The 18,551-nt window shown below is 44.4% G+C and overlaps 1 protein-coding gene across 6 annotated transcripts in view; it reads right to left on the bottom strand.

The window, feature by feature from the left end:
* Positions 1–18,168, bottom strand: part of PTGR1 (prostaglandin reductase 1) — a 21,952-nt gene extending 3,784 nt beyond the window's left edge. Inside the window, exons 1-8 of one of the 6 annotated variants that reach the window (XM_024757243.1) lie at positions 17,577–18,168; positions 16,855–16,970; positions 15,425–15,470; positions 13,082–13,249; positions 9,508–9,625; positions 6,676–6,831; positions 3,653–3,767; positions 2,688–2,942 (exon numbers count right to left, since the gene is read on the bottom strand). In XM_024757243.1, the coding sequence (XP_024613011.1) occupies positions 2,893–2,942; positions 3,653–3,767; positions 6,676–6,831; positions 9,508–9,625; positions 13,082–13,249; positions 15,425–15,470; positions 16,855–16,970; positions 17,577–17,884 (1,077 nt within the window). In that variant the 5' untranslated portion in view covers positions 17,885–18,168 and the 3' untranslated portion in view covers positions 2,688–2,892. Of the gene's footprint in view, positions 1–2,687; positions 3,768–6,675; positions 6,832–9,507; positions 9,626–13,081; positions 13,250–15,424; positions 15,471–16,854; positions 16,971–17,332; positions 17,428–17,576 lie in introns of those variants that run through there. The other 5 variants (XR_003004840.1, XM_024757242.1, XM_024757244.1 and 2 more) reach the window with 5 other exon arrangements.
* Positions 18,169–18,551: the final 383 nt, after the last annotated feature.

Raw genomic sequence — 18,551 nt, 5'->3', positions numbered from 1 at the left:
AAAAAAAAAAAAAAAAAAAAAAAAAAGAAAGGGGGAGGGATGAGAACGAAATAAGTAGAAGAGAGAGAAATTAAACCAATTCACTAGTTACTTAAAACAAAATTATAATTAGGTTCACTTTGTAGGAAGAAAGCATTTGGGACACCAGCACAGTGGTGTCTGCTGTCAGCTGTGATCATGTTTGATTTCACCAACAGGGACAAAGAGGCTACACACTGGGAACTCTAAACGCATCCCACTCTTCCCAGCTCCCTGGAAAGAGCCCAGCCCAGCACTTGGAGAGTGTTAGACTGGGAAAAACGCCAAGCTCCAGGGGATGCCAGGGGAGCCATCTATGTCTTTGAATTTGGAAATGATCAGGAAGCCAGGAGTTAGGAAGTATGGTACCACTTTTCTCCTGGGAAATGAAAATAATGCCACCTCGGTTATTCAGATTTCTGTTGACTAAAACTCCACATGGCGTAAGGTGGGAAAATGATCACAGCTCAGGACAAAGCGATTGGATTCTTCCTCTGGATCTATAAGGCATGGCTATAAGACGACTCCACTCTAGGACCTGGAAGAGCCATGGCAAAATATACGCCCCTCTAACACTCATTCGTCTGGACAATGTTCATCTAGTGCCTATTCAGACTATCCTGGGTGGTGTGGATACATCAGCAAACAAAATGCGTGAATACTGCTGCCCTCGGGGAGGTTACATTCTCATGGGAGGGAGACAGACAATTAAGTGAATTATAGTGTATATTATGTTAAAAGATGATAATTGCTATGGATCAAAGTAAGATAAGGAGGCTCAACCAGTGAAGGGGGATTGCAATATAAAATAGGGTCATGTTCAAAGCTTCCTCATTCAGAAGGCAGTTTTCAGCAAAAACTTGAAGGAGGGGGTGAGAATTAGGTAAGCAATTACGGAGAAGTGGAGGGGTGTGGGGAGAGACAGTAAGCAATGAAACGAGAGAGGTAACGGAGGCCAGATAGTGTCCAGCCTCGCAGGGTTTATTCTAAGTGAAATGGGGAGCTTTGCAGGGTTTTGAGCGTAAGATGACTTGGTGTGATTTATGCTTTAAAAGATCACTCTGGCTGCTGTGTTGGGAATTGTCTGTAGGGGTGAAAAAGTGGGAGAGCAGCTTAGAGGCCACCACAACATCCAGGCCAGACAAGATGGTGGCCTAGACCAGGATGGTGGCAGTGAAGGAGGGGAAACAGGGCAGATTCTGAATGTATCTCCGAGGTTGGGCCACCAGAATTTGCCGACAGATTAGACATGGATATGAGAGAAAGAAAGGGATCAAAGATAATTTCAACGTTTTTGAATTGAGCAACTAAAAAGGTTGTCATAACTGAGACGGTGCGGTCTATATATAGAGCAAGTTTGGCAGGAAAGATCAAGACATTTTCGGTTTTTAACACTTTAAGACAGAGATGGAGAAGCGTATTGCACGTCCAAGCACAGCTGCTCAACAGTCTAGAGCTCAGGGGAGAGATCTAGGCTGGAGACAGTTGGGAGCTGTCAGCATACTGATGATATTTAAAAGCAAGAGCGTGGGGCTTCCCTGGTGGCGCAGTGGTTGAGAGTCCGCCTGCCGATGCAGGGGACACGGTTTCGCGCCCCGGTCCGGGAAGATCCCACGTGCCGCAGAGCAACTAAGCCCGTGCGCCACAACTACTGAGTCTGCACTCTAGAGCCTGCAAGCCACAACTACTGAGCCCGCACACTGCAACTACTGAAGCCTGCGTTGAAACCCAAAAAAAACAAAAAAAAAAAAAAAAAAGAGAGAGATAAAGAAGGAAAAGTAGGGCTTTGTCCTGAAGCAAAAGAAACTGATGCAAGATGAGTGACACGAGAGGGGAACATCCAAATGCTAGATTAGCCTTGCAGAAAGAGTGCTTCTGCGGACGACTCACCCCAGCCATATTTCTCTTGGGTTAAGAAGTGGAGTCCTCATTTTCTCATCTTGGAAGAGGATGAAATACTGTTTCTGGGATTGTGCATGCTGATGGGGATGTGGTCTCTTTATTGCGAGTAGAAAACAAATGTGGCATGAGAGCTGGGAGAAACAAGTACTTGCCTCCGAGCTCTCCTAACAGTGAAATATGTTAGAATTTCTGGAGATCAGAGGCAGAGCAGAATCTCACTTGATTAAAATGGAATGGACAAGGCCAGCTTGTCCACAAGGCCAGATAGGTCTCAAAGACCTGAGCCCTGAGCCGCTGAACTTGCAAAGACTAATTGCTTAAAAGCCTAGATCAAGTTACTGTATCCAAAATATTTGGCTGTCGTCAGGAAAATGCATCCTGGACCTCTGCTCAATTGGCAGGAAGATTTCCCAGGACGCTAGCTTAGCATCAATTAGAAAAATATGGGGGGAAAAAGTCCCTAATAAGATTGCCAGGTGCACCTGGAGTATCCTTCTTGGAGAAAGTAGCGTCTTTGATTTTTCACAACCCAACAGGGAATCTACAAGTGGGCCTTCCTCAGCCTCTTCCACTCCCACCCACCTGTCTCAGTGTAGCCGAGGTGTTGTTAACTAGCAGGGTTATAAGGTTTCATTCCCACGAGTGAAGCCCATCATAGAACAAATAACCCATTTATTTGTGGTTGCCTGGATCCTGATGGTAATCTGGAAGATTCCTTTTTGTTCTTTTTTCTCCTTTTTTTTTTTTTTTTTTGTGGCATGTGGGATCTTCCTGGACCGGGGTACGAACCCGTGTCCCCTGCATTGGCAGGTGGACTCTCAACCACTGCGCCACCAGGGAAGCCCTTTCTCCTTTTTTTAATTTTTAGACCGCAGGTAAATCTGTAATCTCACCAACAGCACAGAATCATTTGTAGCAGAAACGACTCTGTATGAGGAGTTCAGAAGATCTGCTTTTATTTTGAGTCTGTCGCTAATAGGATTGAAAGAGTCTCTGGTCCTTTTGGCCATCCATCTCCCCATCTGTAAAATAAGAGGCCTATAGGACATCTCTTAGAAAATTGAGATTTAATGAACATAGTTCTCTAGTTGATACTGCTTTTAGACTTATTTGGGCATGGAGGTGGGAGGGGAAGGTCTCAGCATAAGAGAGTGGAGAAGCGGGGGATGGAGGGCCTGGCAGGGCACAGGAGAAGCGAAACAAGGATGTTCTAGGGATGGAGAGAAAACGCATGCCCCTTTCCCTTGTAGTGGAAATTGTCAGTTTGGTGCTGCTGTAGGAAACTCTGCCCACTACTGTCTGAAGGAAATGGCAGCCTGTTTTCCCTTCACCCACATTAAGCCACTGTGTACCCACCCCCAAACCTCCAGCACATCCCGAATATCCTGAAGAACCCTCATTTTTTCCCAGCCAGGACAACGTGTTCTATTTCTAAATCAAATCATGGCTTTTCACAACTTTGCAGAAAACAGTAGGTAAAAAACTAAAACTTTTAATAACTCTGTTTCTTCCATATTTTCAGCGCCTGTTATTTCTCTATGTCAAAATCCAATAAAAGCTGATTTAGCACAAATATACACAATTCTATATTTTTAGTTTAATAAACACTATTTCATCAAGAATATTAGGAAATCTGTTAAATACTTTGATAGTCACTGGCCTACACCATATCTGTGAATCTCCTCCTTGTCCCGTCTTTCTACACCTGTGATCATGTGCGTGAGCTCATTACCTGGGGGAAGGGGGCCGGTTCTGTTGTATGTCGAGATGGGCCCACGTATAGCAATAGCAAGTCTTCCAAATTTCTTAATCTGGGGGATAACAACGTTGGAAAACTCTACACCCACCTAAACAGACAGGGAAACAAAAAACCAAAACCTTTAAATAATCTAAACCCTAGAAGACTCAGGAGAATCATTAACTCACAATGATCATTTCACAATACTTGTTTTAGCAGCAATAACACTGATTAAATTAGCACTGCAGGGCAGAAAATTGCAGTTGGAAAGAGACATTAGAAACTAGGCATTTTCATTTGACTGTAGAAATACACCTTATATAACTTGTAAATTTTACTTCATTATCATTTGGGGTTTTCTGACCAGTTCAGTAATCTCATTGCTTTATCTAAAAGTATGGAAAAATAACTCAGAAACCATATATCAAGAACAAAGTTGGAGGACTCACAGTTTCCGATCTCAAAACTTACTATGAAGCTACATCAATCAAGACAGTGTGAGAATGGAAATATAGATCAATAGTACTAAATTGAGAGTCCAGAATAAGTCCTTACATTTATAGTCAATTGATTTTTGACAAGAGTGCCAAAACAATTCAACAGGGGAAAAAACAGTCTTTTTAACAAATGGTAGAGAACAACTGACATCCACATGGAAAAGAATGAAATAGGACTCCTCCCTTACACGATACACAAAAATTAACTTAAAACATGTCATAGGGCTTCTCTGGTGGCACAGTGGTTGACAGTCCGCCTGCCGATGCAGGGGACACGGGTTCGTGCCCCGGTCCGGGAAGATCCCACGTGCCGCGGAGTGGCTGGGCCCGTGAGCCACGGCCGCTGAGCCCGCGTGTCCGGAGCCTGTGCTCCGCAACGGGAGAGGCCACAACAAGTGAGAGGCCCATGTACCGAAAAAAACAAACAAACAAACAAAACGTGTCATAGACCTAAATGTAAGAGCTAAAACGATAAAACTCTTAGGAAAAAACCATAGGAGTAAACCTTTGCGACCTTGGATAAGGCAAAGGCTTCTTAGACATGACACCAAAAGCCTAAGCAACAAAAGAAAAAATAAATTGGACTTCATCAAAAATTTAAAACTTTTGTGTTTCAAAGGACACCATCAAGAAAGTGGAAGAAAAAAACGGAAAGTGAAAGCAACTCGCAGAATGAGAGAAAATGTTTGCAAACCCTATACAGGAGATATTATTACTAATGATCCTCATTGTAAGTATATTCCATAATTGAGAACTGGACTACTTGCTAAAATTTATTTATAACCTCAATACTCATAGAGCTTTCCCTGGTCATCTGCAGACATACACAGAGTGGCGAGTGGCAAAAGAGACACAAAGTTCCCAGCTGAGGTCAAAAAAGGCCAAGGGTCTGCCTTCTTTTTTTAGCTCTCATACCGAGATTACCAGAGGATGAAGACAGTAGTGGGCAGTGCAGAGTGGTTCAAGAAGCTCCAGCTCTGGGGCCAGCTGAATGGAGTATGAATCCCAACTGTGGGAGGATTAGTCCTGGGGCAGCCTCAGATAAGTTACTTAACACTTTTAAACAAAAATTTTCTCTTTTAAAATAAAAGAGAAGTTATAGGAAGGACTAAAGATTGTAATCTATGTAAGATATGTGCATGTGTGTGCACCCTTCCAGTAGGAGCAATGGTTCAGTGTTTGTGGTGACTTTATAGAACATAAAGTTCTATAGGAACTTATAGAACAGGAATACTGAGAATTGACTGTATCTGATAAGGGACTTGGGTCCAGAATATATAAAGAACTCTGACAACTCAACAAATAACACAACTGAAAATGGTCAAAGGATTTGAGCAAACATTTCTCCAAAGAAGACATACAAATGGCCAATAAGCACATGAAAAGATGCTCAACATCACTAGCCATTGGAGAAATGCAAATCAAAACCACAACAAAATATCACTTCAAACTCACTAGATAGCCACAATCAAAATGACAGATAATAAACGCTGCTGAAGATTTGGAGAAATTGGAACCCTTACAGATTGCTGGTGACAATGTAAAATAGTGCAGCCATTTTGCAAAATAGTATGACAGTTCCTCAAAATATTAAACGTGGAGTTACCATATGACCCAACAATTCTGATTGTAGTCAAGAGAAATGAACACATATATCCACACAAACACTTGTACATGAATGGTCATAGCCAGCATTATACATAATAGCCGAGAAGTGTGAATGACTCAATTGCCCATCAACCAATGGATGGATGAATAAAATGTGATATATCCATACAATGGAATATTATTTGGCCATAAAAACAAATGAGGGACTTCCCTGGTGGTGCAGTGGTTCAGAATCTGCCTGCCAATGCAGGGGACACGGGTTCGATCCCTGGTCCGGGAAGATCCCACATGCCGCGGAGCAAATAAGCCCACGTGCCACAACTACTGAGCCTGTGCATCTAGAGCCTGTGCCACCGCAATGAGAAGCCCACGCACCACAACGAAGAGTAGCCCCTGCTCACCGCAACTAGAGAAAGCCTGCTCGCAGCAACAAAGACCCAATGCAGCCAAAATAAATAAATAAATAAATTTATTTTTAAAAAAAGAAAATGAAGTAACATTGTAAATCAACTATATTTCAATAAAAATTTTTTTAAAAAAGGAATGAAAAAATGATACATGCTACAATATGGATGGACCTTGAAAACATGCTAAATGTAAGAAGCCAGTCACAAAATATCACTTTTCGGGGGACAAAGGGGAGTGACTGCTAATGAACACAAGCATTTCTTTTCAGGGTGATGAAAATGTTCTAAAGTTGTGGCAAGGGTTGTACAATTCTGTGAATACACTAAAAATTACTGAGTTCTATGCTTTAAACAGGTAAATTATATCTCAATAAAGCTGTTTTTTAAAAAAGGCATATGTGCTTTCCTCATATATTTTTAGATGGAAACTCTAGAAGTAGATTCCCTCATATAGTACTTCATTGCTTTGCTAGTAAATCAGATATTAAGTCCAATTTGTACTTACATTATCAAAATCACAATCATAACCCTCAGGAGAGGCTTTTTGCAAAGTTTCTTCCAAAGACTTCACTGTTTTGTAGTTAAAGGCAACATCAGATCCATACTTTTCAAGGCAGGCAACCCTTTTGTCAGACCCTGCTGCTCCAACAACTTTGAAGCCCTAAATGGGGAGAAAAATGGAAACCATTTATAAACCACAGGCATGGGCCAAGTCTATCCTCCTAGTCTAGAATGGCCAGGTTCCTCCAGAACACCCTCCTAGGTGCTGAGCCACATATATAATGGGCCAACACACCCCCTAGGCGAAATTCATCCCTAAACTAGCCTATGATACAACCCAATCATAACTTCAGCCTGCCTCTGACCACCCCACCGAACCCTCCTATGTTTAGGTGGTTTGCAGCTCATTTCAACCTGCTGGCTTGACTCTCCTGTTTCTTTATGTTGGGGCTTCTTCTCCCTTGCAATGACTTGCATGCTATCTCCTGGTGCAGTGACTCTTTAGACTATAATTTTGGCTCTGCCCTGGGACTCTCATATCAAAGACGGCCCTCCTGGCAACTGCCCCGTGTTCTGTGATTTGGCCCAAAGCATTGGACTAGGTGCGGCCTAATCATAGAGGAACTGGAGTGCATTCTGAGAAGCACTTTCAGGTTGAGACTAGAGATTATATTGGTACATAGAGAGTAGATCTTCAGAAAGCTCTCTTCTATTCTGAAACTATCGTGAAGACCAGAATATCGGCCTCTGTTCACTCTCAATTGGGGAAAGGCCTTTGGGTTCGTACATGTATCTGTACAAACAACTGCCATATACTTTTTCCATTCCTACACGATTCAAGAAAAAACAATTTTGCAAAATCTCTTATCCTTGGTCCTTTTGCCTTCTAACCTTATACTCTCATAAGATGATCTCATTTACTCTTATGACCTCACTACCACCTTCATGCAGATGATTCCCTTGTTTATTAACTCCAGCCATGCCTCTCTCCTGAGCTCCAAATCAGTATTTCCAACAACCTATAACAATCTTCACTTGGAGAGCCTAAGGGGCCTCATAATAAATGTGTCTAAAATGGAATCTTTTTTTTCCCTTGCTTCTTACCTGTTGTTCCTCCTCTATTCTCTATTGTAGTGGGTGATACCACGCAGTTATCCAAACCTGAAACATGTGGGTCAAAGGAGATGCTTTCCTTTCTCTTGTTAGCCACATCCAATCACCAGGTGTTTGTTCTTTTTCAACAAATATCCTTAAAAGCTGCCTCTGACGTCCCATCTTCACTGTCAGGGCATCATAATTTTCATCTGAATTATTGTAAGAGCGTCCTAATCTGACTTCTTGTTTCTAGTATTGTGTCCCTATGAACTGTTCACCTCCCAGGGTCAAAAAGATTTCTCTAAAATGCAGAATTAATCATGTCATTCCTCCAAGGATTAAGCACAAACTTCTTAGCATGGCAGTCTCTAATGGAGTTTATAAAAGAATAGGTTTAAGAATGAGTCCTATCAGGACTTCCCTGGTGGTCCAGTGGTTAAGACTCTGTGCTTCCATGGCAGGGGGCATGGGTTTGATCCCTGGTTGGGGAACGAAGATCCCACATGCTGCATGGCATCAGCCAGAAAAAAGAAAAAGATAAGAAAAGGGAGAAAGATGGCTCTTCCCTAATTAAAAAATATGTCCTATCAAATTTTTGAAATAAAAATCCCTTGAAGTTTTAATAAAACATTTAAAATTTGAATTTTGGAAGTATTACTAATTCATTTTGTAAGTTTTAATAAAACATTTAAAATTTGAATTTTGGAAGTATTACTAATTCATTTTGTTAAGTCTAGCATAACCCAAAGCTAAACACTGATAAGTTCCAAACAAAAACTTTAAACCAAACTCACCTATGAATATAGATGCAAAAATTCTATATAAAATGTTATTAAATCAAATCCAAAAGTATAAATTCATAATACACCATTGGTAAATAACAATTATTTCAGAATGCTATTATGCTTTAACATTAGAAAACTAATGTAATTCCTTAACTGCAAAATTTGCAACCTGTATGACAGCCTCATCTCTTTATTTGTATTCCAAGCTCCCATTAGCACTGGAGACCAGCCCAAACCCTTGGCTGCTGGTTGTAGTCCTGTACTCATCTGTATTCTCCCTAACTCTTTCCCTGGAAACTAGATCCTGCATCCAACATCCAGCCTCTGGCAAAGGATAAGCCAAACCAGATCACCTTGGAACATTTCCACTATGTGATACATACATCCTGACCATGTGTGAGCTGCCTGATGTCTTGTACCCCTACCATCAAATCAGATCTCTTGAGCACAGACACCTGTCCAGATCAGAGGCAATGTTTCCATGCCCTGCGTGCCTCCCATGAGTTAGTTCCCAAGCTGAGGCCCCACCGCTCTGGGCTGACTGCAGTAGCCTTTGCAATGGGGCCGTGTGGGTGATGACTCTTGGTTGGCTGATCTCAAGTCCCTCTTTTAATTGTTAGGGGCAATCATGAAGAAAGGAGATTAAGTTGTAACAAGAAAAGTTCAGTAAAAACTATGAAAATAGTTACTGCTTACAAATTCACTACTCTAGCAGAGGCCATTCCTGACTTGAGACCTGCAGTGGTATCAAATTACAATGTTCAGGTCATCTTTGCTGCGCCATTTTCCCCATTCCCCCCACGTTTCTCAATCATTCCCCATCTCCAGCTTCTCAACAAAATCGACTAGTAGACCAAACTCCCTGAGACGACAAAAGGTCTGCTGTGTTCACCTCTGCATTCCCAGGGCACGCTGTGGGCTCTGAGTAAATGTTTGTTACGGAGGAAGACACTTACCTTGAGCTTAGCGATCTGCCCCACAACGGAGCCCATTGCTCCTGTGGCCACGTTAACCAGCACTGTTTCTCCACCCTGCACACTGGAGATGTCAAGCAGACCAGAGTAGGCTGTTAGGCTAAGGGAAGAAAAGTAAGGCTATGGGGATAAATTTGTTTCTTTCCCCTGTATCTCATTTTTATATACCCTGAAGGCCTTCTCAGCAGCTCAGTGCCATGGGTCCAGGTAAAAGACAGAAAATATAGGAAATGGATATTACTAGCCACTAATGGTCCACCTCCTCCTTCCTTACCTCCAGGAGAGGAAAAAAGATGATGGGAACTAGGGAGGGAACAGAGAGGTGGCTGGAAGGGGAAAGCATCCTGTCCACCCCCAGGACAAGTTTCAGGGGTGAAAGAAAATAGATCCCCTTAAACTGTAGGGATCCAAGAACAGAGAGCTTATGCCTCATTCCTATGTAAGTTCTAGGGAGATGGAGAGCTTCATGGGGAAAGCCTCCATGACATCATAAACAGATATAACGGTATATGGTGTCTAGTCCTGAGAGGGTCAGGAAGAAACACCTTGAACTTCCCATGGCTCCAGAGTGGTATGAAAGAACATCTGCAGTCTCCCCACCTCATCCCTAGTGAGACGCCGAAGTTAGCTTGCAGGGAAACGACTAGTGGGCCTGCAAAGATGCAGCTCACATAGCACCAATGGGGATTATTAGGTCAAGAAACCACCACACTTCAGTGGATTTCCAGCTTGGAAGGGGATGTGGCTGAGGACTCAATGAGAAAAGTTACACTTTTTTTTTTTTTTTGCGGTACGCGGGCCTCTCACCGCCGCAGCCTCTCCCGTTGCGGAGCACAGGATCCTCCGGACGCACAGGTCCAGCGGCCATGGCTCACGGGCCCAGCCGCTCTGCGGCATGTGGGATCCTCCCGGACCGGGGCACAAACCCGCGTCCCCTGCATTGGCAGGCGGACTCTCAACCACTGCACCACCAGGGAAGCCCTAGAAAAGTTACACTTTGAGAGGGGGGGACCAATGCACAAGTAAGATCAAAAGCAAGAAGTTGTCCCCCCTCTACTGGGTTTGTGTTAGCCCTGTGAGCTTTGCATCAACCCTACGGAGAAGACAAAGGAAATTATGAGTTTTAAACCTGAAATGATGGGAGAAATCACTGGCTTAACGGAGGTTTTATTTTATTACACCAGTTTGAGATAGAAATGAAGTACAGGAGTAGAAAAATTTTAAGTTCTATTTTTTCACCCCTGAGTCTGAGCCCATGAAATCTGTACCCATTACGGTGATTGTTAAGCCACTGGCAAAATTTCAGACAATTCACATAAAGTCATTTCTGGGTAAAACAAACTACACGTTGGTGTGACTTAAGCTTATTCAGCCGTGACTACATGTGAGGGCTCGTTAGAGTTGGGCATTGAAGGGAAAGCAGTGAAAGGCAAACAGCACTTCTTCTGAGGATCCAAATATCTAATATTCCCTTAACCCACTGTTTTCAAAAGATGGATGGAACACCACTTGTCTCAGAATCACCTGGAGCTTTATTAAAAATTTAGATTCCCAGACCCTGCCTCAAACCCACTGATTCAAAAATACTGGGATGTGGATATATGAATTTGAATAGGACTCTAGGTGATTCTTATGAATGCAAGCAACTGAGAACCACCGCCTTAATGAATGCTGATATCCGAGTACGCTAGGCAAGTTAGCCTAACTCCCAAAGAGAAGCAGAAGGTACATTTTCAGATTGGGTCATTCCACCCATGACAGCCTGTACAGCCCCTCCCCCAGTCTCCTGTCTAGATGGTTGCAAAATCAGCTTTCAGTTAGACATACTGACCTAAGATGTACAAGGTCTTTCCCAAACATCACCTCCTTTTAAAAGTAAAATGGAGATAGGATGAAGAAGCCAGCAGTAAAGAAATCCTAGAGGGAAAATGAAAGGTATGCTTTGGACGAAGGGGGACTGGATAGAATCAACAGGTTAGAGAGCAAAACACTTGAACTCTTCCAGCTTAACAAGAAGACAGAGATCCTATAGAAGGAAATAATGCAATACTTTGGGAGGATGTTAAATCTTTGGAGCCTGGACAGCTGAAAGACCCTAGGTTTCAAAGTTCAACTTCTTTTATAGTTTATAGTAGAAGTTCTAGCATTCTGGAAGGGTTGACCCATCCCACTGGTAAGGGCGCATAATGGCAGGAATTGTCAAAGAATTGGTGGTGTGCTGCTCATGGAGGCTAGAAACATGGCATATGTAACCCCACCCCCTCAGTCTTTGAGAACCACTGGTATAAGCTGATTACCTGGAGTAGAAGCATACTCCTTAGGGGCTTGAAATGGGTGAATGAGAAATATACCCACAAATGAATACATTATCCTCTGTTTTTAGAATTCAAATCTCCTAATGTTTTACCAATTATTTTCTCTCCAGCTAAGTCACGGGAGACTGGCTCCTTGGTTTCCTCATGTCCACCTTCACCCCCATGCTCCTACCCCCAGCTCACCATTTAGAGAAGGATGGGTGGGATAACAAGGTGGGAGAGGAAGAGCTCTCACTAGTAGAGGGTACAGGCAGGCAGGACAGACCGGAAAGGGCTGTCATTCTGTTTAATGCCTTAAGCATCCTCTAATTTCACAATGTTGTCTCTTGGCTGTGGCAACTCTGAGGAGCTCAAATCCTGTGTGTTATATGAACTTGGGGGGTATGGGACTGGTTTTGCTGGAGGCTGATCATTTGGGGATATATATATTTCCGTTTCATTCTTTAGTCCTTCAAAGGGTGAAAAGAAAGAGGGAGGAAGGGTGGGAAGAAGGAATGAAGAAAGAAAAGGATCACACAACCTGGAGAAATTACTTAGAGAAACTTTCAAGGCTAGGAAAATTTGGGGGACTTCAAAGGGAATTCAGGTGACCTTGCTTCTCCAGGACATGAGAGGAAAACTTGAGGTGCAAAGTGCAGCTGGGCCCTGGAGGGCAGACACAGGATGAACTGACCAGGAGTCTTCCTGAGGGATAAGGCCAAGAGACACTTGAGTGTTTTAAATCTGCACCACACTGACTGTACAACTATACTGGGATTCATCTCGGTTATTTAAACTTCAGATCCCCTGACACCTCTGGAAACTCAGATGTGGAAAGGAGGTGAAGTATCAGAGACAGTACAGAAAGGCCAAGGTACACTGAACTCTTTTTCCCTTTTTAAACTCTGAAATGGAAGCAGACATGAGTGAGGGGTGAAGCCAAGACCTTTCCAGGGACAGAAGGAGCTGGTTTCTTTGTGTCACACCGTTTACAGAGGCTTGAGAGGGACTGTGCTTCCTCTCCCTCCCATGCTGCCCCTCACCGGCACTTTCTCTTTGTACCTGATTTCCCCTCTCTCTCCTTCAGTCCGAAGGCTAACTCTAGCCCCTTTCTTCCCTTCTTAGTCCCATCATCCTTTCTAATCAGCCCCTGAGCCTAGAACGTCTCGAGTCTCTTCTCGTTGATCAAGTTTTGGACCAACCATTTTGGAAAATCAGGATATCAGGTATTCAAATGAGTGAAATAAATCCATGAAACTCACCTGGGCATGCCAACCATTCCCAGAGCCAAAGACAGTGGTAACGTGTCTGGCCACTCTGCAAGCAGCTTTTCCAGGTCTTTCCCATCAGAAATGGAGTGCGCCGTCCAGCCGGAAGGAGCCACTACAGTTGTTCCTATTGGGAAGGCTGAGTTTTTACTTTCCACAACCCTGAAAGAGACAGCACATTCAGACACGGGAAACCCCTTTCCTTTCAAGTGAGTCCGATGCTGCATGGTTAGTGGTCACAAAGGGGTATTGAGTTTCATGTTCCATGATTTAACACCCTACCACATCTCTCCATCTGAATTCTTAGCCATTGGTGCCTCCTCCTCAAGGAAAAATATGGGCCCTCAGAGAGGAATTCTCAACTGGTCCAGCATCTGTCCCTGTCATCACTCACTCTTCTCTCTAAGCAAGAGGTGTTCATCCTCTGTCTCAAGGTGACCTGGACATCAGCCTCTTCTCTTCTTCAGAGGCTACCCTCCATTTCTTAGCCCTTCCTCTCTTTTGAATCCTCAACATTCTCCTCTCTTACTGTCCCTTTCTTACAATGTCATCCTATCTCTACCTCGTCTCTCTCTCTCCTTTTTTTTTTTTTTTTTTGTTTGTTTGTTTGCATTACACGGGCCTCTCACTGCTGTGGCCTCTCCCGCTGCGGAGCACAGGCTCCAGACGCGCAGGCTCAGCGGCCATGGCTCACGGGCCCAGCCGCTCCGCGGCATGTGGGATCTTCCCGGACCGGGGCACGAACCCGTGTCCCCTGCATCGGCAGGCGGACTCTCAACCACTGCACCACCAGGGAAGCCCCTCCCTCTCTTCTTTTAACAGCCAAATCTCTTCACTTCCCATTCACTTGATAACCCAATGCAACCTGCCTTCCACCCCCACTGTTGGAAGCAACCTAAATGTCCATCAAGAGAGGAATGGATAAAGAAGATGTGGTACATATATACAATGGAATATTGCTCAACCATAAAAAGGAACAAAACTGGGTCATTTGTAGAGATGTGGATGGACCTAGAGAGTGTCATACAGAGTGAAGTAAGTCAGAAAGAGAAAAATAAATATCGTATATTAACGCATATATGTGGCATCTAGAAAAATGGTATAGATGACCTTATTTGAAAAGCAGAAATAGAGACACAGATGTAGAGAACAAACGTATGGATACCAAGGGGGAAAGCGGGGGGGTGGGAGGAATTAGGATATTGGGATTGACACATACATACTATTGATACTACGTATAAAAGAGACAACTGATGGGAACATACTCTATAGCACAGGGAACTGTACTTAATGCACTGTGGTGTCCTAAATGGAAGGGAAACTCAAAAGGGAGGGGGTATATGTATATGTATGGCTGATTCGTTTTGCTGTGCAGTAGAAGCTAACACAACATTGTAAAGCAACTATACTCCAATAAAAATTAATAAAAAAACAAAACAAAACAAAAAAACATAAGCCAGGTACCACTGGGTACTTGTTACCCAAAACACTAGATACACAAAAAGGGATGCTAGTTAACATTTGGAAACATATTTTTTTCACTTTAGATTTTTTTTTTTTTTTTTTCGGTACACGGGCCTCTCACTGTTTTGGCCTCTCCTGTTGCGGGGCACAGGCTCTGGACGCGCAAGCTCAGCGGCCATGGCTCATGGGCCTAGCCGCTCCGCGGCATGTGGGATCTTCCCGGACAGGGGCACGAACCCGTGTCCCCTGCCTCAGCAGGCGGACTCTCAACCACTGAGCCACCAGGGAAGCCCTCACTTTAGATTTTAATCTCTACCAATCAGCTATGAAAAAAATTATTTAAAAGAATGATGGCTGCATTGTTTACCTAGGCAAAAAGTTACTGAGTCAGTGGCCAGTGAAAGCGTTTATTCTCTCCTCTCCCTGAACTGTTTACTGAGTACACACGTTTGAGTCGACTGCAGATTACCTAAATTAAAAGAATATAGATAAAGGAAAGGCAAGAAAACCTAATTTTAGTCTTAGCGTCTTTCTCTACCCAAATTATTTGCCAGTAGTGAAATGGAGAAATTCGAGCTTGGCTTCTTTCTTCTTTTAAGTTTTTGGGAAGGAATTCTGGTGAACAATGAGACGTAAATTGTGCACGTGAAGACAGGAGATGGTTGTAAAGTAGAGGGGCCAGTGTAATCCCTCACTGCTCTGCTCAGACTTTCGCCTGAAAAAGATGAGCATCCGTGAATCCCATCACTGACATCCTTCTAGGAGAAACGGGGAAGCCATAGCATTTTGAATCAGCTGGATATTTTAAAAGATTGACCACATCAAACTAGAGTCCAGTGCACAACATAAGAATTTTCTGGAGGAAAATAATACCTCATATAAGGATCCACAGTGAAGAACAAAGCTTCCAGCAGGACCTCTACAAAATAAAGCATTCCACAGGCAATTAGAAACCCTGGCCTGATGCCTTGTCTCTGGCCTTCTAAATAAACACAGACAATCTCTCTGCTTCAGGGTTGCCCTCTCATCTGTGCTTTCTACTGAAGAGCCAAAAAGAGCTCTCACCTTGGGCTCAGTCCAGTTAATAAAAGTAAAAATTATTTTTTAAATTTTTAAATAAAATTTAAAATTATGTTTATTTACTCAGCACTCACTCCATGCTTTACATAGATTATTTCATATGATGTTCTGAACAATTATTGTTTCCATTTTATTTAAGCTTAGGTTAAGTATCTTGACCAGGGCCACATTTGTAACCACTGTGTTACAGGGCTCACATAGGGTTTTATTACCAGCCTCAGTTAGTATTAAAAAATACATGCATTTTGCTGGAGTGACCCTCATGCACCCATCCTCTGGAATTTTGGTTCTGAGTTCTAGGTTATCCCAACCTAGATGGGATCGATAACTTTGCCATGCTACTTGATTGCATGCCCTTTTCTCAAAGCTTACCTACCTGAAAATAGCCCTTAAAGACACCCTTTAGCAAGTGCTCTGCAAAGCTTATCTCCAAACATGTGATGGGATGTGTCGCCATTTCTCTCCCTTCAATTTCTGCAGGGATATTGTCTGCTCACAGGGATAGTCTGAGGTCTTCACACTGCTGCTAGGCAGTTCTTACCCTACTGTCATCGTGGGGCTCACTGGGACAGAGAGGAAATACTCCCCATGGGCTAGCGAAAGTCAGGAGGAACAATGCACCCAAGCATGCGTTTCAGTTACCAAGGGAAGTAGAGGGATCTTCTAACATGACATTGAGGCTTCACACACACAGCCTTGAAAAGGTCTCTGCGGCCGTTTGCAAAAGGGCCACAGATACCACCCATCCCTGTGTGTGGGCTTCTTTGCTGTCCTCCCATCAAGAAGTCTACTGCCACACCTTGAATCTGGGCTTGCTTTGATGAACATCATATTAGCAAAGATGATATAAGTAGAGGTTTGAAAAGTGCTTGCATATTGGATCTTGCCAATTCTTGCTGCTCTAGATTTATGAAATCACAGTGAAAACAAAGAGCTCAAACCAGCCAGCTAGAGAGGCCACATAGAGGAGAAGTGAGGCGTGCACCTGAGCAGAAAGCCGGCTAACATGACATGTGAGTGATGACCATCCTAAGTTAACCGTTTAGCCCAGATGAGACCTACACAAGGCCCACAACTTAACCCAGCCCAAACTGCCAACCCACAGAATTGTGAACTAATAAATGATTGTTGTTTGAAGTCAATAAATGTGGAGGTAGTTTGTTACCCAGCAAAGGCAAACTGATATAGTCTCTTCCAACTTAAATCTAATGAGTATGACTTACCTCTATTTTTTAAGGGTGGGAGTTCGACCGTCTTCAATTCAAAGTCACTATTAGTAGGGTGGCCTACGAAGTGTTTCTTCAGGGTCCAGCTCTTAGCATGAACCATCCTGAAGCTCCTAGAACACAGTAAACATGTAGTCAATGCCATGAAGTGACTGGATTCTTATGGTTCCCTAAGTGTTGCACTGAGGCCGCACAGCAGGGTCTACCCGTCATCAACTTTACCATTATCATTTAATGTCAATCACGGTTATTTAGCAGTATTCACTGTCTCTATTGGTGTGTTAAGCACGTCATACTTATCATCTCAGTTTACCCTCGTAATTTCCCTATAAGATAGGTATTATCATTGCCAGTGCACAGTTGTGCAGAAGAGGAAACTGAGGCTACCTTAGAAATCTCCAAGGCAAGGAACAATGTTAACCCACAAATTCTTCCTAGCCACTGCTAAGGTTTCGCTAGGGCGCTGAACAACTACCTGGAGTGCAAATATTCCATTTCTCTCCTCATATGAAGGGAATTCTAAGGAAAAGCATCAAACACAAAGAACCGACGTCCATGCACATCTTTTCCCAGGGCCAGAGCGCTGCGTTCTAAGGCAAGCAGTCTCAGGAACACCTGACAACCGCCGGGTGGCGCTGCGCTCAGCCCCATTTTCAGGCGCGAGTTTTCTTTGGCACCAACGGGGAAATCAATTTGGGTCTGTTTCGGTTTAAACTTGCCTGCAGACAAGGCCAAGAGAAGATGATTCAGACGGCCCTGAGCTCTCAGGGCATTTTCCTTGGAGCGATCGAGGTGGTTCGACCCGAAACCTTCCTGTTCCTACTTGTCTTTTTTTCCCAAAAAAGGCAGCCGCTGAGAATTCTGGACTCGCCATAAGTCCAGAAGCACCCGTGGAAAGGGCGCGACTGCAGAGGCAGGCGAGGATCAGGACGAGCCCCCCCCTCCGCCCCGCTAGAGGAAGGGGGCCAGGTGGGATGCCCGGCCCAGGCGCACTCGCCCCCGGATCCCACCTCCTCGCCGCGCCCATACCCGTCCGTTAAATGAATTCCGACCCCTGCCTTTCTTCTCCTTCCACACTTGTCCCACTTTTGTAGTCCCGCACGTTCCTTCGCCAGCCCCCTCCCAGGTGCAGGCAGCTATGCCAGGCACCCAAAATACTGCCAGGCCACGCCCTTCCCTCCGGCAGCCGTCTCCGATCTCTCCAAGAACCTGCACGGGCCAGGAAGCATCGGCCCGGGCATCCTGCTTCCAGGTTTCTTCCGAGGGCAAGACGCAGAGGTTACTCAGCACTAGGAGAGGGCGAGCAGCACGCAAACGCTCCGCCACAGGGGAGTCTAGATTCTAAAACTGTGGGGTGGGGATATTTACTTACCAACGTCCGCAGTGTGTGTGTGTGTGTGTGTGTGTGTGTGTACCTGGGGAGCACGGGGACGAAGGCGGGTTCCCCCAGCGGCCGCGGCCGGGGGGCTCCTCCTCAGTCCCGCAGCTTGCCCGGCGTCCCCGCCCCGACCCTGGCACTCGGGTGCTGGCCCGGTGCCCGCCTGCCCCCCAGTCTCCCTGATGAACACCTCTTTACCCTGCAAGAGCCAATTCAAGGCTCACCTACTCAGTGAGTCTCAGACTCTCCCGGGCAGGAGTTAGCGCCCCTGCAGCTAGGGCGCCCTACCCCGCCGCAGCCCTGCAACACCCAGCCC

The sequence above is a fragment of the Neophocaena asiaeorientalis genome, unplaced genomic scaffold (assembly GCF_003031525.2).
Source record: "Neophocaena asiaeorientalis asiaeorientalis breed wild unplaced genomic scaffold, Neophocaena_asiaeorientalis_V1.1 scaffold432, whole genome shotgun sequence".
Classification (NCBI taxonomy): Eukaryota; Metazoa; Chordata; class Mammalia; order Artiodactyla; family Phocoenidae; genus Neophocaena; species Neophocaena asiaeorientalis.
The sequence above is the reverse complement of the archived record's forward strand: the minus strand, read 5'-3'. Positions and strand labels throughout refer to the sequence as shown.